General features: G+C 36.6%; 1 protein-coding gene across 3 annotated transcripts in view; it reads left to right on the top strand.

Moving 5' to 3' along the window:
• The window catches only part of CENPC (centromere protein C), a 92,069-nt gene that overhangs the window by 54,849 nt on the left and 15,906 nt on the right, over nt 1-21,314 (top strand). For all 3 annotated transcript variants that reach the window (XM_040238292.1, XM_040238291.1, XM_040238293.1), the window contains 4 exons: nt 4,747-5,008; nt 11,924-12,067; nt 13,333-13,415; nt 20,731-20,790. In XM_040238292.1, the coding sequence (XP_040094226.1) occupies nt 4,747-5,008; nt 11,924-12,067; nt 13,333-13,415; nt 20,731-20,790 (549 nt within the window). The remainder of the gene's footprint in view (nt 1-4,746; nt 5,009-11,923; nt 12,068-13,332; nt 13,416-20,730; nt 20,791-21,314) is intronic.

Below are 21,314 nucleotides of genomic sequence, written 5' to 3'. Positions count from 1 at the left end.
TTTATTTAAATCATATTCATTCTATGAGAGGCTCTGTGTTTGATTTATATTCCTGTCCCCTTGAGAAAAATCTCATGAGGAAAAAATTAAATTGGATCGCCGACAGAAATATTAAATCAATTAATTATAAAGATATTCATGAAGCTTTATCATATATAGTATTTTAGGTATAGAGATACAACTGTGGAAAAATAAAACCAAAAATGAAAAATTGCTGCTGTTATATGACTTACATTCTACAGAAGGAAGACCAGCAGTATAGATATATTGGATGAGGTGAGGAACTATCCCTGGTGGCTGAGAGGTTAAAGCATCTGCCTCCAATGCGGGAGACCTGGGTTTGATCCCTGGGTCGGGAAGATCCCCTGGAGAAGGAAATGGTAACCCACTCCAGTATTCTTGCCTGGAGAATCCCATGGAGGGAGAAGCCTGGTAGGCTACAGTTCATGGGTTCGCAAAGAGTTGGACACGACTGAGGGACTTCGCTTTCACTTCACTTTCATGATGTGAATTAGGTGAGAGCTAAGAATTTACAGTGTGATTTTGACAACATGGAGGTTATCACCTTGATAAAATTGATTTTTGTAGAATGATGAGACCAAACATCTCTGATTGAGGTGGGTTCAAGGGAGTTTGGAAGTGAGACCAAAGAGACAGTAAAATAAAGGGATGTGACAGATGTGGGGTCAAGAGAAGGTCGGTCTCTCTTTTATAATATGCAGGATATTAAATCAGCTCATCTGCTCTTTAAAATGACTGTGTAGAAAGGTACAGGATCACAGTCCTTGTGTAGGCAAGGAATTAGTGTGGGCTACCCTAGAATAAAAGGGTTAGCTCTAGATTGAATCAGGGACATTAAATGTGAAAAGGTAAAGGCAGAGTATGTGGCAACACTTAGAAGTAGGTTGGTGGGATTGATGGTGGGAGGATAAATGTTGAAGGTAAACTTTGAGTAGATTACTTTGTTTAGTTTATTACTCTTTAAAATGTGACTACCATTACTTCTATCTCATTAAGTTATACGTATTAAATGGCATATATTTAGTATTAAAATGTTAAATACTACTGTTACTGCTTTCAAGAACTCATCTTTTTGCCCCAGGTTGCTGGAAACTGTACTATGGTAAATGAAGATGTAATTATATGCATTAATAAAATTCTTACAAAGCTGGGATAAGCATTCTTGAGCTCCATAATTTACCAAAAAAGACTTGAAACATGTATTAGTCCTGAGACATGTTGGGGTCAAGTAGGTAGTCACAAAAGTGGAGGAATGCTTACAGATCACCTGGTCCAAACTCCTTCATCTGATGGAAGAAGAAACTAAGTCTGAAGCATAGAAAAGCAGCATAAGTTCTCCTTAAGGTCAGAGACTTTTGTGCTAGAATTTGAAACAACAGAACCCATATTTCTTTACTCTTGATCAGCCTGTAGTACATGCAAGAAACATTTATTGTGTACCCATGGTGAGGCAGGAATGGTGTTAGGCTGAGCCCATCAAATGAGCAACCTAGAATGGGAAATTTAAGAAGACACTTGATCTTAGGGCTGTGTGACTGACTTGGAGTAAAGTGAAGTGAAAGTTGCACAGTTGTGTCGGACTCTTTGCTACTCCATGGACTATACAGTCCATGGAATTCTCCAGGCCAGAATACTGGAGTGGGTAGCCTTTCCCTTCTCCAGGGGATCTTCCCAACCCAGGGAATGAACCCAGGTATCCCGTATTGCAGGCAGATTCTTTACCAACTGAGCTATCATGTAAGCCCAACTTGGAGTAAGCACCTTCTTAAATTTTACACCCTAGTTAGAATTTTTTTTTTTCTTTATGAGAACTTTTAAGTTGTACCCTCTGATAATTATTTTGCAATATATACTATATAAGATTATTGTGTTTTGCACCTTAAACTTGCATAGTCAGTTATGATATATGTCAGTTATATATTGATAAAACTGATATCTGTCAGTTGTATATCAATAAAACTGGGAAAAATTATTTACTACTCTAGGCTACTCTTGCTTTATAACAATCCTGCCCCTGCTGTTAGACATTAGGAATATAAAGATAGGTCTTGGTCTAAATGAGTGTCAGTCTGCTGGAAGAGAGTGGTAAGTAAACATGAGCTGTATGTTGTTGTTCAGTCGCTCATTCGTGTCTCACTCATTGTGACTCCGGGGATTGCAGCACACCAGGCTTCCCTGTCCTTCCCTGTCTCCCAGAGTTTGCTCAAACTTCTGTCCATTGAGTTGATGATGCTTTCCAACCATTTCATCCTCTGCCCACTTCTCCTCCTGCCCTCTTTCGCAGCATCAGGGTCTTTTCCAATGAGTTGGCTCTTCACATGTATCAAGATGTATGATAAACATTATCACAGGACTGAGTGAAGTGAAGTCGCTCAGTTGTGTCCAACTCTTTGCGACGCCATGGACTGTAGCCCACCAGGCTTCTCTGCCCATGGGATTCTCCAGGCAGGAATACTGGAGTGGGTTGCCATTTCCTTCTCCAGGGGATCTTCCAGACCCAGGGAAAAGGACTGAGAGGAGCTGCTTAATTTAGCCTTGGGGTGTAGAGAAGGCTTCCTGATGATGGGATGATTAGGAGCAAGCTAAGTGATTGGCTATGGTGAGGAAAGAATGTTTGAAGCAGAAGTATCATGTGTAGAGATCTGGTGCTGAGAGTTTAACCTTTTAAAATTGTTTTGTTAAAATTATCTGGGGGAGTTGTTAAAACATAAATTACAGGATCTTACTCTGAAAATTTTAGTAGGTCTAAGCTAAGGCCTGAGAATTTGCATTTCAAACAGATTCCCAGGTAATGCTGGACTACTAAGATCAGTGCTTTGGAAAAATGAAAATAGTTCAGTACTGCTGCCTTTTTTGATTTGTCTATTAGGAGAAGAGTGTTGAGTTACACTTAATGAAAAAGCACTTCAGTTCAGTTCAGTTCAGTCAGTCGTGTCTGACTCTTTGCGACCCCATGAATCCCAGCACGCCAGGCCTCCCTGTCCATCACCAACTCCCGGAGTTCACTCAAACTCACATCCATTGAGTCAGTGATGCCATCCAGCCATCTCATCCTCTGTCATCCCCTTCTCCTCCTGCCCCCAATCCCTCCCAGCATCAGAGTCTTTTCCAGTGAGTCAACTCTTCACATGAGGTGGCCAAAGTACTGGAGTTTCAGCTTTAGCATCATTCCTTCCAAAGAAATCCCAGGGCTGATCTCCTTCAGAATGGACTGGTTGGGTCTCCTTGCAGTCCAAGGGACTCTCAAGAGTCTTCTCCCAACACCACAGTTCACAAGCATCAATTCTTCGACACTCAGCCTTCTTCACAGTCCAACTCTGTAATAAATTGGAATTAAACGTATTTGGAGATTCCCTGGTGGCTCAGATGGTAAAGCATCTGCCTGCAATGCGGGAGACCTGGTTTCGTTCCCCGGGTCAAGATGATACTGTGGAGAAGGAAATGGCAACCCACTCCAGTACTCTTGCCTAGAAAATTCCATGGATGGAGAAGCCTGGTGGGCTATAGTCCATATAGGGTCGCAAAGAGTTGGACATGACTGAGCGACTTTTCACTCACTTTCACTCAAACATATTTGAACTTAATCCTTAAGCTATGGGTAATCACTAAAAATTTTTAACCAGATTGTAGTGATTCCATTTGTGTTTTCTAAGGATGATTCTTAAAACAGTGTAAAGGATGGATCGAAGAATGGCATGGATAGAGAAAGGATATCAGTTTAGAGGCTGTTTTAAGGATCCAGAAAAGAAATGATAAAGGTCTCTGCTAATGACAGGCAGCAGTGCTTAAAAGAGGAGGATCTGAGAAGCATTCTTCCCTTGTGGCCCAGTGGTAAAGAATCTGCCTTCAATGCTGGAAACCCAGGTTAAATCCCTGGGTTGGGAAGATCCTTTGGAGAAGGAAATGACAAGCCACTCCAGTATTCTTGCCTGGAAAATCCCATGGATGAAAGAACCTGGCGGGCTATAGTCCATAGGGTCACAAGAGTTGGACACGACTGAGCGACTTCAATTCTAAAGAAAGTAGAGTGACAGGATTTAGGATTGCTTGTGGTTGGGGGCAGGAGTCTCAGATGACTCATATATCTGAGATAGTGACACTTTTCATTAAGATAGGAAATAAAACTAGAGTGGCAGATTTGGGGAAGAGTGGTAGTTCAATATTATAGATATCAGCATGCAGATAATAATTATATCAGAATATAGATAGTAATTAAAGTTCTGTATAGATAGATCCTTCAAAGAAAGTACACAGAGAGTGAGAAGATGAAACTGGGACCTTGGGGGAAATTCCAGGATGTTAAGAAGAATAGTGGGCAGAGCCAGAGAGGATGGTTTTGAAAACTTGTGATCAATTTAAAAGATTTGGTCCATGTATCTGTAAATTGCAAGCAGATCAAGCCAGTCAGTTTTAAAGGAAATCAACCTCAAATATTCATTGACACTAAAGTTGAAGCTCTAGTACTTTGGCCACCTGATGCAGAGAGGCATCTCATTGGAAAAGACCCTAATCTTGGGAATGAGTCACACAAGACTTAGAGACTAACAACAACAACAATCTATAAAGTGAAGAGCTGAATAGTTTATGAATTTAACTTGAAAACAAATATAGATTACTATGAGATTGGGGTGCATGTATATGTTTACATGAAAAAATATAAATGATATTTTAGTGAGCCAGATAATCAAATGTATACTTACTTTATGTTATCATTTAATCCTGTAGGTTCTTTTTCTAGCAGTTCTTCAGTAAGAAATGAACTGTCAGTGTATCATAACAGTAGACAAAAACCACCTGCTGAAAAAACAAACCAATCATCTAAGAATATTGGAAAAAAAGCTGCTCCATTTAAAAAGCAGAAGAGAGCTAACAAAGGCAGCTCAGGAGCAGAGGTTTTATATGCTAAAGATTCTGGTGGTTCCCAGAATGAGTCATTGGGAAGCAATGAAGCAGACCTGGCTAAGAAGAAAAATCCTAATCCTTCTGGGTAATGTCTCTTATATGTACAAAGTAATTATTTTTGTTCGACACTTAATAAATGTCTCTGTTATTCATTCATTTATAGAAAGCAATATTAGCATAAAGGAGTCTACAGTCTGACAGACCTGGTAGTAAATCCATGGTGTGTCATTAGCTGCATGACCCCTCAGGCTAAATAGTACTCTGAATTTGTTTACTCATATTAAAATGGGGAATAATATATAGCACATGAGGTATGATGATAAATTTAATAAGGTAGGTGTTATTGTCACCTAACAATCCCTTTTTTTAAATTGTGATATAAACAGATAAAATTTATCATCTTAATCATTAAATTAAAAAAATTAATTTATTTGGCTGCATTGGGTCTTAGTTGTGGCACAGGAGATGTTTGGTCATATCTTCTTTGCATCAAAGTTGTGGTGTACAGACTTTCTAGGTGTGGCATGTGGGCTCAGTAGTTATGGTGCTTTGGCTTAGTTACTCTGCAAGATGTGGGATATTAGTGCTGCAACTAAGGATTGAACCCATGTCCCCTGCACTGCAAGTTGGATTCTTAACCACTGGACCACCAGGGAAGTCCCCATCTTGTTTTTAAGTGTACCTGTTTGAGTTGCTTTCTTTTTTATTTTCTTTAATTAATTAATTAATTTTTGGCTGTAGTGGGTCTTTAGTCCTGTGTGTGGGCTTTTTCTAGCTGCAGCAAACAGGGACAACTACTCTCTAGTTGCCATGCACAGTTGTCCCATTGTGGTGGCTTCTCTTGTTGCAGAACACCTCATCTAGGGTGAGCAGGCTTCAGTAGTTGTGGCTTTAGGGTTCTACAATGCAGGCTCAGTAGTTCTGGTGCAAGGTCTTCATTGTCCTGCGTCGTGTGAGATCTTGCCAGATCAGGGATTGAACCTATGTCCCCTGCTTTGGCAGACTGATTCTTAATCACTGGACCACTAGGGAAGTCCAAGTTGCTTTCTTTTAAGTGAGATTAATATAATTTTAGTAATTGGGAATGCATTATTTTTTTTCCAATAAGATGATAATATTTAACATTTTAGTGTTTATTATTATCAAGTGTTTGCTAGATGCTTTCAATGAATTCTCATCAGTCCTGACAACCTAGTAAATACTGCTCTTATGCATTTTTGCTTTTTGGTATAGCATTTGCTTATTCATTCATTCAAAAAATACTTAATGCATATTATGTATGAGAAATTGCAGGTGCTGGGGATGTAGTGAATACATGATTAGAATACTCTAAAATACATTACTATATGGCATTATGGTGCATACTATCTATAAAAATAGTTCACTGAGTTGTACGTTTACCCCCAATGATTTGCAGTACTCCCTCTGTCTTACGTCAGACTTCCATATTTATAGTAACTTATTCTTTATATCAGGAGAAGACAATGGCAACCCACTCTAGTACTCTTGCCTGGAAAATCCCGTGGGCAGAGGAGCCTGGTGGGCTGCAGTCCATGGGGTCGCTAGGAGTCGGACACGACTGAGCGACTTCACTTTCACTTCTCACTTTCATGCATTGGAGAAGGAAATGGCAACCCACTCCAGTGTTCTTACCTGGAGGATCCCAGGGAGGGGGCCTGGTGGGCTGCCGTCTATGGAGTCACACAGAGTTGGACACGACTGAATCGACTTAGTAGCAGCAGCATTCTTTGTATCATTTGGTTTTTGTTAAGAATCTTGAGAGGTTGAGAGGATATGTATTAGCTCTATTTTTACGTGTAAGGAAGGTATACTTAAATAAGTGTACCTAGGTCTTCTATTAACCTAATTGCTTTTACTTGAATGTGTTAATAATAATAAATCAGTCTTATTAAACAAAGCAGATAAGCCTTAGTTATGGGTTGAGAGAAATACTAAGGTATAAAAATAAAGTTTTTATGTTGAGTTTCTGAATTTGATCTAGTATCCCTATCTTACATATAATGGGACTATTTAGAAACATCCAAAGTTGATAGTTATTACAGTATCTGCTTAGGAAACCTATTGGGTATCTGGATTCATAGAAAGGAAGATCTTTGAGACATTTGTATAGTCTACTTACTACATGTAGAAGATCAAACACATAATTGTCTTGATATTTTACTTGTCATAAGGTGGAAAATCCTGTGGACAGAGGAGCCTGGCAGGCTATAATGCACGGAGTCACGCAATTTCACTTGTACACAGATGTTTTTATCAGCATTATTCATAATAGTCAAAAGGTAGTTTCCCAGATGGCCAGCAATAGATGAATGGATAATCAAAATATAACAGAATGTGCTTCAAAGAACACCATCAAGAAAGCAAGAATACTGGAGTGAGTTGTCATTTCCTTCGCCAGGGGATTTTCCCGACCCAGGGATTGAACTCATGTCTCCTGCATTGCAGGCATATTCTTTACCACTGAGCCATTAGAGAAGCTGGAGTCACATGATAACTTTACATTAATCCTTTGAGGAACTGCAGGATCATTTTCCAAAGCATCTACACTATTTCATATTCCTATCAGCAGTTGGCTTCAGTGACTCCACATCCTTGTCAACATTTGTTGGCTTTTTGATTCTAGCCATCCTAATTGGTATGAAGTTGTATCTCATTGTGATTTCTATTTTCATTCTGTGAAGACTAAGATCCTTTGTGGATTTTTAATTGGATTGTCTTTTTTAAAAATTGAATTGTATTGAGAGGTTTTTATTTATTCCAGATATAAGTCTCTTTTCAAATAAGTGATATTTGATAATCTGTCATTCTTTGGGTTGTCTCATTTTCTTGATGGTGTTCTTTGAAGCATGAAAGTTGTTTTTTCCTTTTTAATTTTTATTTTTTAATATATGGAAGTATGCTAACACATTTACAGAAAACTTAGAAAATATGGAGCAAGGTTACATACAGTTCCACTATATATTACATTTTTTTAAGTAGATAAATTAAGATTTTTAGTTGGCATTTCAATAAAAACTCAAAAATTAATAGAATGAGTATATAGAGAAGTAGGATATAGTAGACCTGAAAACCACTGTGAACCAATTCAACATAATTAAGATTTATACAATTTTCACACAACAGCAGGATACAAATTCTATTCAAGTTCCTATAGGCTGTAAACTAGGAGACACAGAAACATATCCAGGGATGTAAAACAAAGTGCAAAAATTTCATGGTCTAAAGTTATTGAAATCATACAGTCCATTCTTTTATTCCTGTGGAATTATATTAGAAATCAATATCAAAAGATACTTGAAAATAACCCACATATCTTCAAGTATGATGTCACAAGTACAGGGAGACATTTACCAAAAGAGATCTTCAACTTAGCCATTGAAAGCCTCAATAAAGTTAGACTGAAAAAAAACACAGAAGATGATTGCAGAGAAGAAAGCATTTAAGTGGGAAATTAGTATAAAAATAAGAAATTAATGTTAAGGATACTTTAAACTTCCCTTCCCTTGTGGGCTTCCCATGTGGCTCAGCTGGTAAAGAATCCGCCTGCAATGCAGGAGACCTGGGTTTGATCCCTCGGTTGGGAAGATCCCCTGGAGAAGGGAAAGGCTACCCACTCCAGTATTCTGGCTTGGAAAATTCCATGGACTGTGTAGTCCATGGGGTCGCAAAAAGTCGGACACAACTGAGCGACTTTCATTCATTCATACTTTGGACAGAATCCTATGTATTTGGAAATTAAATGTCCACTTTTAAATGATGAGTGTATCTAAAAGGCCATAACAAGGAAAATTAGGAAATATTTGCAATAGAATAAAAATGAAAACAGATTTTACCAGAATTTGTTGCATACAGCTGAAGCTACTCAGTGCAATTAAATACAGTGTGGAGCCTTAAATAAGCTATGAAAACAAATAATGGGCAGTAGCATAAAGTTTTGTGAATTTGAACAAAATCTGTACTTTAGTTAATAATACTGTATCACTTGTTAATTTTCTGGTTTTTTTTAATAACACAGTATTCAGAATTGGATTAGAAGTTTCAATCCTCATTCAAATTTTTTTTTTTAAATCACTAAGATAATAAATTTTCTAGACTTTTAGCAGTAATACTAGATGCCAAAATACGTGGAACTATATCAAAGTTTTGAGTGAATACAAATTCGAAATTTAGCATTCTATTCATACTAAGTCAAACAAGTGGAATCAAAATGTCATAAATTTTTTTGGTTTGGTAAAAATTCATAAATTTTCTAAAATGTTATACATACTGTATATATATACACACACACAAAAGCTTTCTTACTACCAGAAGCACAAAAGTTTTTAATTTTGATAAAATCCCATTTATCTGTTTTGTCTGTCATTGCTTTTATTGCTGTTGGTATTTTGGTGTCACATCTATGAATTCTTTGTCCAATTCAAGTTCATGAAGATTTACCCCTGTGTTTTTTTCTAAGAGTTTTGTAGTTTTAGCTCTTAAATTTAATTCTTTGATCCAGTTTGAGTTAAGTTTTCTATATGCTGTAAAGAGTCCAACCCTGTTCAGTTGTCCCATAACTGTTTGTTGGAAAGACATTTTTTTCCCCCATTGAATAGTCTTAGAACCCTTTTTGTAGATCAACTGACCATAGATATATGGGCTTATTTCTGAATTTTCAATTTTATTCTGTTGTTTACATATCAATTGTTCTAGAACCACACTGTCTTGATAATCATTGGTTAGAGGTAAGTTTTGAAATTGGGAAGTGTGAGTTTTCTTTTTTTAGGAATATTTTGGCTATTCTGAATCTTGCAATTCCATATAAGTTTTAGAATCAGCATGTCAGTTTCTGCAAAGATGTCAGAATTCTGATATGGATTGCTTTGAATCTGTTGGTTTAAGGAATATTGCTGTCTTAACAGTGTCTATTGATCCATGAACAGGGTTGTTTTTCCTATTAGTTAGGACTTTTTAAATGTCTCTGAACAGCATTTTGTAATATAAGTTTTATATTTCCTGTTGTTAATTTCACTCCTAAGTATCCCTTTTCATGCTGTTGTGAATGGAATTGCTTTTTAAATATTACTTTTGGATTGATCAGTGCAAATGTATAGAAATACATTTGATATTTTTATGTTGATCTTTATCCTGCAATCTTGCTAAACTCTTGTATTAGTTCTGATAGCTTTTAAAAGTAGATTTTATAGGACTTTTCTAAGTAAAAGGTCTTGAATGTCATTTGTGAATAGTGATAGTTTTATTTGTGTTTTACAATCCGGATGCTTTTTCTTGCATTATAGCTCTGGCTAAAGTCTTTAATACTGGGCTCAGTAAGAGTGGCATGGTAGACTTCTTTGTCTCATTCTTAATCTTAACAGGAGCACATCCAGTCTTTCACCGTTCAGTATGTTTTTAGCTGTGGGGTTTTTGCAGATGTCCTTTTATCAGGTTGAGGAAATTCCTTTTTATTCCTAGTTTGTTGAGTGTTTTTTATAGTGAAAAAATGTGTTTTGTCAAATGCCTTTTTTTTTGCATCAGTATATTGAGATGACCATGTGATACTTTTTTTTAATTATTGATAAAATGTACTACATTAATTGATTTTTGGCTTAAACCAAACATGCATCTCTGGTATAAATCCTATTTGATCATGACACATAATTCTGTTTTTATGTTGCTGGCATTTTGTTGAGGGGTTTTGTTTTCTTTTGGTCTTTAGTTTTCTTGTGATTTTTTGGGTGCAGTTTTGGTGTTTGGATAACACTGACCTCATAAAATGAGTTGGGAAGTGCTTTTCTATTATTTTGGAAGAGTTTGTGAAGAAGTCCTGTTAAGTCTTTGAAAGGTGGTAGAATTCAGTGGTGAAATCATCTGGGCAGTTTTCTTTCTACTGATTTATTCTCTAATTAAGTCTTTTGAAATTGATTATTTTTTTCTTGAATCAGTGTTGGCAATTCTTGTGTTTCTAGGAATTTGTCCATTCCATTCTAGTTATCTAATTTGTTGGTATACAGTTGTTTATAGTATTCTCTAACAGTCCTTTTGTTTTGTTTTGACTGATGGTAGGACCTAGAGGGAGACTAGAAACTCAAAAAATAAATTATCAAAGAATACTCAGAAGTTTGCATGTTCTTTAGTTATGTTGCAGTTTTATCCCCACAAATGATAAGAATAAGCTGGTAGACTGAGTTAAGAAAGGAAACATGGGATTTGTAAGGGAGATGTGAGAGAAGAGGATTATATAATCTAGGAACAATGTATCTTGTTTGCATGTATTTGCAGTAACCTAACTAGTTGGCAGCTACCAAAGAGGTGAGCCTGTGTTCCTCTGAACAGTACTGTTTGTCAGGAGGCTGGGTAGAGATATCAAAGAAAACAATTTCAGTTCTTAAAGGATTTTCAACAAAAACTGTGATAGATTAACTACCTGATAGCTCAGTTGGTAAAGAATCTACCTGCAATGCATGAGACTCCAGTTCCATTCCTGGCTTGGGAAGATCTGCTGAAGAAGGGATAGACTACCCACTTCAGTATTCTTGGGCTTCCCTTGTGGCTCACCTGGTGAAGAATCCACCTGCAGTGCGGGAGACCAGTTTTGATCCCTGGGTTGGGAGGATCCCTTGGAGAAGGAAAAGGCTACCTACTCCAGTATTCTGGCCTAGAGAATTCCATGGACATGGGGTTGCAAAGAGTTGGACACCCCTGAGCGACTTGCCATTTCCTACATCATAAGCTGCCTGTAGGTAATTACTCCCAGTTAGTCACTTCTGTCTTAGTTAGGTCAGGTCTTTATCATTTCTTATATCAGGTTTTTTTTAATTAAAACTTTTAGTAGATTCTAAAATCAGATTTCCTTTCTGGACTAGTTGTTAAGTTTTAGAACCTGAACAAGATTATCTGATATTTGTGAGTATTGTATTGTCTACTCACCTGTGTTATGTTTATGGAAGAACTAATTTTTGAAGAAATGTGAACAGTTACATACTTTTCATTTTCATAGAGATACAGGAAGCTCAAAGAATCAAGATAGTATGGCTGCACAAAATGTTCATCAGAAGTCTCAAATGAGTGTATATACATGCACAACACCAACAAAGTCAAACTTGGATTCTGGAGAGCCTGGGACTTCAGTTTTGGAAGGAAGGTATGCATGTGTCCTAAGGATAATAGGATTTACTCACTATATTTGTGACCCATTGAGTATAACAAAGTACTCCCAAAGGTTCGTTTTAATTTTGTTAGTGCCTTGCAAACATTGTTTCACAGTTTCTGTGGTAGAAGTCTGAGAGTGACTTAGCTGGCTAGTTCTGGCTCAGGGATTCTTATGAGGTATAGCAATCAAGATATCTATCTAGTTTGCAGTCCTTTGCGTGGTTAGAGCATAGAGGATCCACTTATCAAGTGGCTTGCTCACAGGTTATTAGCTGGAGGCCAGAGTTTCTTTGTCATGTGGCTGTCTCCATTGGGGTATTCAATAAGGCAGCTGGCTTCCCACGAAGCAGATGATCCAAGTGAAAGTGTGACTGTGACAGAGGTCATAGTCTTTTAATAACCTAGTCTTTAAAGTCTTGGATTTTATTCTGTTTAGAAACAAGTCACTCAGTTTATATCATACTCAGAAGGGAGTTAGAATTGGGCTGTACTTTTTTTTTTTCTTTAAAAATTTTTTATTGAAATTAGTTGATTTACAATGTTGGATTAGTATCAGGTGTACAGCAAAGTGATTCATACATATATATATATATTATTTTTATATTCTTGAAAGAAGCATTATCTAAGAATTTGTTGATGTATGTTTAAAGAGAGCATACTCAGCGAGTAAACCAAATTACCCTACTCTCATAATAACTGAAGTCATAAACCCTTTTTCAAAATGAAGGAATGGTAAATAATAGCAAATTTTCAGACTTTAAAGGGATAACTAAGATTTCTTTACTGTTTGAGAGCCCTTGATTACTAGGCCTGTCCTGGGCTCATAATAGGAGGACGAGGATCTAGGACTGGGATAAACCAAGTCATCGCTGAACAATTTTAAATTACTTGTTTTTGCCAGTAGTTGAAAAAAAATTAAAATAAGCTGATTTATTTCTAATTTTTATTTTTAATGATTTGATTTTTATCAAAGTGTGTTATTGAGTTAACTTGAGTGTGTAACTCTGACTCATATGAGTTTAAAGGTTGTAAAATTCAGTGTTATTTTGTTTAAATCAAACGTGGGATTAAATTGTAGATTTTTAGACTTTGTTTTATGAATCAAGTAGGTATATTCTTAATGTCCTATAACATCATTACTGGTTTTATAAGAAAAAAAATCTTTTGCAGTTTTAGGAGAAAAATGACCATAAAGATAGCTATATTAAATACATATATTACAAGCACAAATTTTGTGGTTTCCTTTTTTTTCTTAAGTGGACCTTTTCGGCTCAAGAATTATTTAACGTCTGGAAAGAACAATTCAGATGTGGATGATAATGTAGTTCAAGAAAATTTGAGTAAGTTATGATTTATTTTCTACTGTCTTGATTTTTATAGCATTATGGATATGGAGTAAGTTGTGCTGTATTTTGTTTTAAATATCTTTTATTTTATTTATTTATTTGGCTGAACCGGGCCTTAGTTGCAGCATGTGAACGCTTAGTTGCAGCATGTGGGGTCTAGTTCCTGACCAGGGATTGAAGCTGGGCCCCTTGCATTGGAAGCCGGACACTTAGCCACTAACCACCAGGGAAATCCCTTTGCTGTGTTTCATTTAAATTATCACCATTGACATTTTTATGGCAAAAATGTATTGAGTACCTACTGTTAAGAGCCTTATTTTATGGTTAGAGATTTGTAAAACCTTACAACTGGGTGCAAGAGGGAGGGAGGGAAAGAGAAAGAGAAAGAGTAAGATGAGTGACAGTCCTTTCTTTGAAGTAGAACATAATATAATTGGCATTTAAGGTGCCTACTCCAGTATTTTAAAATGTCAGGCTGATAAAGTATAAATGAAGAAAGATTCGCCATATATTGATGATTACTGAAGCTAAATGTTGAAGTTTTAAAAAATGCCTCTTTATAGTTTTATAATTTTTTATACCCCTAAAGAATGTGCTTGACATATGATCTTTTATATATTTTTTTCTTTCCTAATTCACTAACTCTTTTTCCTTTTAAATAGTTTTTTCTCCCTCTATTTAGATTTACTTTTATTATTTTTCTCTACTAAGTGGAATGCTTTTTATATTTATTTTTCTACTTTTAATTTGGTAAAGAGTTTGAATTTTCTGGAGTATAGTTTTAGTTAAAAAAAAATTTTTTTTAATAGAGTGTTTTTACTGTTGTATACTCAAAATTTCAGTGGTGATTTTTCTTTGACCCAAATGTTTTTTAAAAGAGTACATTAATCAAGAGCTTGGTCTCCATAGTCAGGAACCTAGAAGTGAGTCTAGCTTTACCCTTAGCTATGTTATCTTGAGTAAGGTTTTTAAGTGTTCTTAGCTTCAGCTTCCTTATTTATAAAATGATGATACCAATTCTCATCATATGAATTGATCCAAAGATGAATATACATTCTTTGCTTAGTTTCTTTTTTAATATATTATTTTATTTGGCTTTGTCGAGCCTTAGTTGCGGCACGTTGGATCTTCATTGAGTCATGGGCAATCTTTTGTTGTGGCACATGATCTCTAGTTGTGGCCCACGGGCTCAGTAGTTGGGGTGTGCAGGCTTGTTGCTTCGCAGTATATGGAATCTTAGATCTCTGACCAGGGCTTGAAACTGCATTTGCTGCCTAGGAAGGCAGATTCTGAACCACTGGGTCTCCAGGGAAGTCCTCTGCTTAGTTTTAACACTGATGTATGTTAAATATGCAGTGTTCACTGTTATCCTAAGAAGTTGTGTTTTGTTTTGTTTCTTTGTTTATAGTTTCTAGTTTTGATTCATTGTTCTAGATAACTTTGGCCTATATTATTAATTCTTTGAATATGCTTAGAACACATAACTCATGGAAGAATTTCATAATTCTTCTGTGGATGCTTAAAAAAAATACTGCTACTTTTTGTGTACATGCATGTGTGCTAAGTGTTTTCACTTGTGTCTGACTCTTTGTGACTCTTCAGACTGTAGCCCACCAGCCTTCTCCGTCTATGAATTCTCCAGGCAAGAATACTGGAGTGGGTTGCCATGCCCTTTCCCATGGCATCTTCCCAACTCGGGTTGAACCCGCATCTGTTATGTCTCCTACATTGGCAGGAGGGTTCTTTACCACTAGTGCCACCTGGGAAACCCCTTTTTGTGTACAGATGTGGATGAAATTATGTATATACACTCATTATTAATGTAAGTGAATATATATTTTAGTATACTTTGATATTAAATATTCTTAAATATTTATGGAATATTATGGAATACTTACTGTACATTCTTCTACAGGAAAAAGATATCAAAATTTGTGGTTTGTTGGGATATTAAGAGTAAGAAAATAAAGTACATATTTTTGGGGTAGAAAATAGGAGTTAGATTTTTAAGTAGATGGGCAGAAAAAGTCTTACTGAAGAAGTGATAATTTGAGCAGAGATATGAGAGAGGTGAGAAATCAAATGATGCAGCTGTATGGGAAAATAGTGCTCCATGCAGACAGAAGATAAGGACAAAGGTTTTGATATGGTAAAGACTCAGTTCTGATTGAAAAACACCAAGGAGGCTGGGAAGGAGGGGGAGGAGGAAGAGAATCAAAGGAGAAAGTAGTAGGAGATGATGTCACAGAGGGAACAAGAATGAAAGATCTTATACAATGGTGAAGACTACTATAAGGGTTTGGGCTTTACCAAGGGGTATGGGAAACCACTGGAGGATTTTGAGCAGTGGAGAGACGTGACTAACCTATAAACAATCATTGTGGCTACTATAGACTGCATGTTAGGGGTGGACTAATGAGTTCAAGGAGTCAGGTCTAAGGTTGGAAGCAGGAAGACCAGTTGGTGAAACTTGTAATTCCTTTTTTTTTTTTTAATTTTTACATAATTTAATAAACAACTTTTAACACATTACTGCTTATGTTTGGCTTTCTTGTGTCTGTGTCTCTGCCCTTCTGAATCGGTGGTCTTCTTTTTCTTCCTGTTCCTGTTTTTCACGTTATGTGTTTCATAGTAGTGTACGCCGACTTTTCTAGATCGCTGCTGCCGTGCTTCTCGCCTCCTCTCCTTGGATGTAAGTGTCCTCTGAGTTTTGTCTGGCTGCTCCTCTTCGCTCTGTGCCTTCCTCTTCTTTCCCCTTTTGGGGGGTGCTGTGTCATCTACATCTTCTTCAGCTTTTCTTTTTAATTCCTGTGTGAGGTGGTAGCTTGGACTAGGGTGGTAGTGGAAGGTGGAGAGAGCAGAAGTAGGATTTTAGGTATTTTTGGTGGTAGAGTCAACATGATTTCCTGATGGATGGGACGTAGGGTGTAAAAAAAGTGAGGTGTCAAGGATAAAGAACTTTAAATTTTGGGGCCTGGACCCCTGAAAAAATGACATCATTTCTTGATTTGGAGACCACTAGGGAAGGAGCAGATTAGGGTAGAAAACAACAGGATTTTAAATATGGACATTCTATGTTTTATATTACTCTGATTCTTTGTATCCTTACCACTTGTGAGGTCCATTAAGGACTGCCAGAGTTAAAATCTTCCCTTTGCAATGGTCTGTCTGTCTCTGGTATTTCCTGCAGTCATTGCTATGTACGTTTCAGTGCTATTACTGAGCATATAAATTTGCATATGGAATGTACCTATTTTACTCAAATTTGCCTTCTTGATGTTTTTTACTTTGTAGTGTTTTTGTTTTTTAATATTAACATTGTGACTCCCTACTTTCTTTTGGTTTGTTTCTTAGATTTTCATTCTTCCTTTTACTTTTTTTCTGTCAGTATTTTTTTCTTTTAATAAATGTTTAATGAATATGCTTTGTTACTTCTTTGTAAAGTTGGTAGACAGTCTCATGTGCTAGCAAGCAGGCACTCAAAAATTTTCTTTTTTAAATACAAGAAACAACTAGTCAAATAGTGAAAGTCTTGAGTCAGTCTTTTTTCCTTTAAGCTATTTGGCTATTGCTCTTTTTCCCTCATGATAGTTAATGCTTATGAGTAGATATTTTAAACCAGCCTTACTTCTTTTTTCCTTTGTAGATAACCTGTTTCTTTAATTTTCATGCTTGTTAGGCTTTGTTAGTCTTTGAAATTCTGGAATTATCTCTCTCTTCTTTTTTTTTTCTCTTATACTTTTTTGGGAAATAATTTCAGATCTACTCAAATACCATATTGTCTTCATTCAGATTCCACAGTTGTCAACATTTTATAATATTTGTTTCATCTTTCTCTCTGTCACCTCTACACAAATGTTTATATATGTTTATTAGTCTTTTTCTGGACTGTTTGGGTCGCTAAGAGTTGGACACGACTGAGCAACTTCACTTTCAACTTTTCACTTTCATGCATTGGAGAAGGAAATGGCAACCCACTCCAGTGTTCTTGCCTGGAGGATCCCAGGGGCGGGGGAGCCTGGTGGGCTGCCATCTCTGGAGTCACACAGAGTTGGACACAACTGAAGCAACTTAGCAGCAGCAGCAGCAGCAGCAGTGCTGGCTGACCTATCTTCTACTGGTGATTTTAATCTTCATCACCTGTTCAAGATACTGTCTTCCAGGTTTCTCCACTCAGATAGGGTTTTTCTCTTTGGTAATTTGTAAGTATTTTGTGGAATGATATTGTGATATTATTTTAATAACTTGTCCCTTTCAAACTTACCAATATTCATATCTTTTGAAAAATCCCACCTGAATTCACTAATGATGGTACCAAATTACTATATTTTCCTAATTCTTTCTCTATTAATTAGTTTGCATGTTAAACATTTATTCATTATTCATTTATTTATATTATTACAGACTATTACTAGGTTCCTATTTTATTCAGTGGGTTGTAATCTTTATCATTTGTTCCGGTACTCAAATTGTGCCAGATTTGGCTAGGAGGAAGCATCTCTTCAGCTGGCCCTTGTGATCTTTTGTCATGTTTCTTTTTTTTTTAATGTTTTTATGTTTTAGCATAAGATGTTCCAGACTCTTTTCCCTGTCTCTACTCTGGAATCAGTTATTTCTCCAAAAGTACCTGGTGGAGGGATGACATTTAGAAACTTAGATCTGGGTACTAGGTGTACTCATTGTTACTGGGATATTACTGCTTCTAGGCTCTCAGTGGACTGAGATAGGCAATAGATACACACATATATGTACACTGTACATACATAAGCATCTATATCTATTTTTGTATTTATTCAGGCATCCCTGGCTCTACTGCTCTTTGTTTCATTGTACTTCACAGATTTGCATTTTTTACAAATTGAAGTTTTATGGCAACTCCATATCAAACAAGTCTATCAGCACCATTTTTCCAGTGGCATTTGCTCATTTATTATGTCTGTGTCACGTTTTGATAATTCATGTGATATTTCATTATTATTATGGTGACCCATGATCAGTGGTCTTTGTTACTATTGTAAAAAATTCTGACTTAGAGAGGACTCGGGATGATGTTTAGCATTTTTTAGCAATAAGGTATTTAAAATACATTGACTTTTTTTAGACATGACACTTTTACAGACTTAACAGACTACATTATAGTGTAAACATAATGTATTAGGAAACAAATATAGTGTATTGGGAAATACTGGCGGGGAAATAGTGTAAACATAATGTATTGGGAAACAAAAAATTCATGTGACTCGCTTTATTGCCAAATTTGTTTTATTGCAGTGGCTCTGTGGTAAAGAACTTGCATGCCAATGCAGAAGATGCAAGAGATGAGTGTCCAATCCCTTGGTCGAGAAGATCCCCTGGAGAAGGAAATGGCAACCCACTCCAGTACTCTTGCCTGGAGAATTCCATGGACAGAGGAGCCTGATGGGCTACAGTCCATGGAGTCGCAAAGAGTGGGACAGGACTGAGTGACTAAGCGTGCACACACTGGAAGCACACTCTCAATATCTCTGAGGTGTGTCTGTATTTAAAAACCATGCATGCACATCAGTACCTCCAACTCCAGTCCAACACATTTGAAAGACTTTTCCTTTTCCATTTTAATAAACCCTTTCTCAAAGATACTGAGAAGCCTGACTCCCATTATCTTCAGTATATTTGCTCATTTGCTTTGTTCCTTCTCTGGCCCCAACAGCTGCCTCCAAGGCAAACTGCTTTAGTAGGTTTCCAAGAATTACTAGCTCTCTACTTATTCTAGTGGGAATTACATGGGAGACTGGATTTTTCTTTTTTCTTTTTGGTAATAGCTTTATTAAGATAGAGTTTCCCTTGTGGCTTTATTAAGATAGGGCTCTCTTATTAAGATATATTTCATATAGCATACAGTTAATCCATTTATAGTATATGTAGTTCAGTAATTTATAACTATCACCACAGTAGATTTGGACTCCCCTGATGGGTCAGTGGTAAAGAATCTGCTTGTGGATGTAGGAGATGCAGGATATGCAAGTTTGATCCCTGGGTCAGGAATTTCCCCTAGAGAAGGAAATGGCAACCCACTCCAGTATTCTTGCCTGGGAAATCCCATGGACAGAGGAGCCTGATGGGCTACATAGGGTTGTAAAGAGGTGGGCATGACTGAGCACACATGCAAAAAAATTAAAAAAAACAGTAAATATTAGAACATTTTCATGATCCCCCCAAAAAGAAGCCTTCTACTCTTTAGCTGGGAATAAAATGAAAGCTTAGACCTGCTTTTCAGGAAATGTATGCTATATAAAAATTGTGTTAAAAATCTCAGGTAATTCATTGTATGTTCACTGTTACTAGTTTCAGATTGCTGCATAACTTACTATCCAAATCTTAGTGCCTTAGTTTAACAATTTATCTCTCATAGTTCTGTGGGGTGACTTAGCTGGGCAGTTCTCATTTTGGCTCTTTCATACTTTTATAGTTAGATGCAAGCCACTGGGGCTGGAATCATATGAAAGGTCAGCTGGGCTGGAAGTCCACAGTGACTTATTTACTTATATATTTGATACTCAGCTAGGGTGGCTGAAATAACTGAGGGTTGGCCAAGCATCTTTTTTCCTTCACTTGGCCTTTCCACATGGTTGTTTTGGGTTTCCTCACAAAACAGCAGTCTTGGGTTAGTCAATCTTCATAATTGTGATTGTCTTTCCCCAGACTGAAGTTCCAAGAGATCTAGGTGGAACCTGAATGTCACCTGAGGAATTAGCCTTCAAAGCCCCAGAATGTCACTTCTGCTGCATTTCATTAGTGAAGCAACTCACTGAGGCCAGTGGAGTTTGAAGGAGAAGACAATTAAACTTTGTTGATAAGGAAAAGAATTAATGACTGCTATGTTTATATGCTGTTTGCCACACTAAAGTTATGAACCCTTGACCTAATTGTCACCCTGCCAACTAAATTCAGTACACTTGTGCTGTTTTAGAACTTTAAGAATCATAGATTGCAGTATTAACTCAGCAGTTGTTCATAATCACACCCAGCATTTTTACCCACCCAGTGGCTTATTTTACTTGAAGTCCACAAGCAATTTAAAACCTGTTTGTTTTCGTTACTTGTAACCATTTTCCTCTTAAGATATATTCATTGTAACAAAACCTTTAGACATGTTATTATCGTTTTATTAGCTTTTCATCCTTAACAGTGGAAAGCAAAGGGAGTAATAAAATGTATTATTGGGTTGAATTTTTTTTTAAATATTTATTCTGAAGTTGACCTCGTACATACTTTAACTCAACATGAAATTAGGAGCCATTGCTCATGATATTTCTTTTGCAATTTACAGATGATTCAAGAGGAGAAATATCTGATTCAACACCAGAGAGCAAGATGCATCACAAATTAGGTAAGATTATTTTTCCCTTAATATTTTCATATTATTATAAGACCTCTGTTTCTAAATATAGTTTAATTTTTTCTCAAGTGGGGGAAATATTATTTGGATTGTCAGGTAATGTAAAACTTCATATTTCATTTCATTAATTCATGGTAAATCATCACATGCCACAGAGTTTCTTTATTGTCCATTTATAAATCTTGTAATCCACTCACTCATTGCCCAGTAGTAGGGAGCTGATCTTACCTAATGTAAGAAAGCAATGGTAGAGAATTCTATAAAATGTAACTTCTGGATAGATGGCATCCATGACAACTTCTCTCATTTTTTCCAGCTCACACCTAAACAAAACAGTAAGTAGGATAAGTAAGCCAGGAGCTAAGGAACCCATGGAGAGGCCCACTTGGGGATTAAGATTCATGCGACCTCTCATGTTTGCAGAATTGGAGTGGCTTTTTGTTTTTCTCCCTGTACTTAAGGCTTCTGCATTTATACTTGGTGAGAACCTATAGGGATGAAGCTTTCTCTAATTG

This window comes from Oryx dammah, unplaced genomic scaffold (assembly GCF_014754425.2).
Source record: "Oryx dammah isolate SB20612 unplaced genomic scaffold, SCBI_Odam_1.1 HiC_scaffold_3, whole genome shotgun sequence".
In the NCBI taxonomy this organism is placed as follows: domain Eukaryota; kingdom Metazoa; phylum Chordata; class Mammalia; order Artiodactyla; family Bovidae; genus Oryx; species Oryx dammah.
Note: the sequence above shows the minus strand (reverse complement) of the source record. Positions and strands in the feature narration are given on the sequence as shown.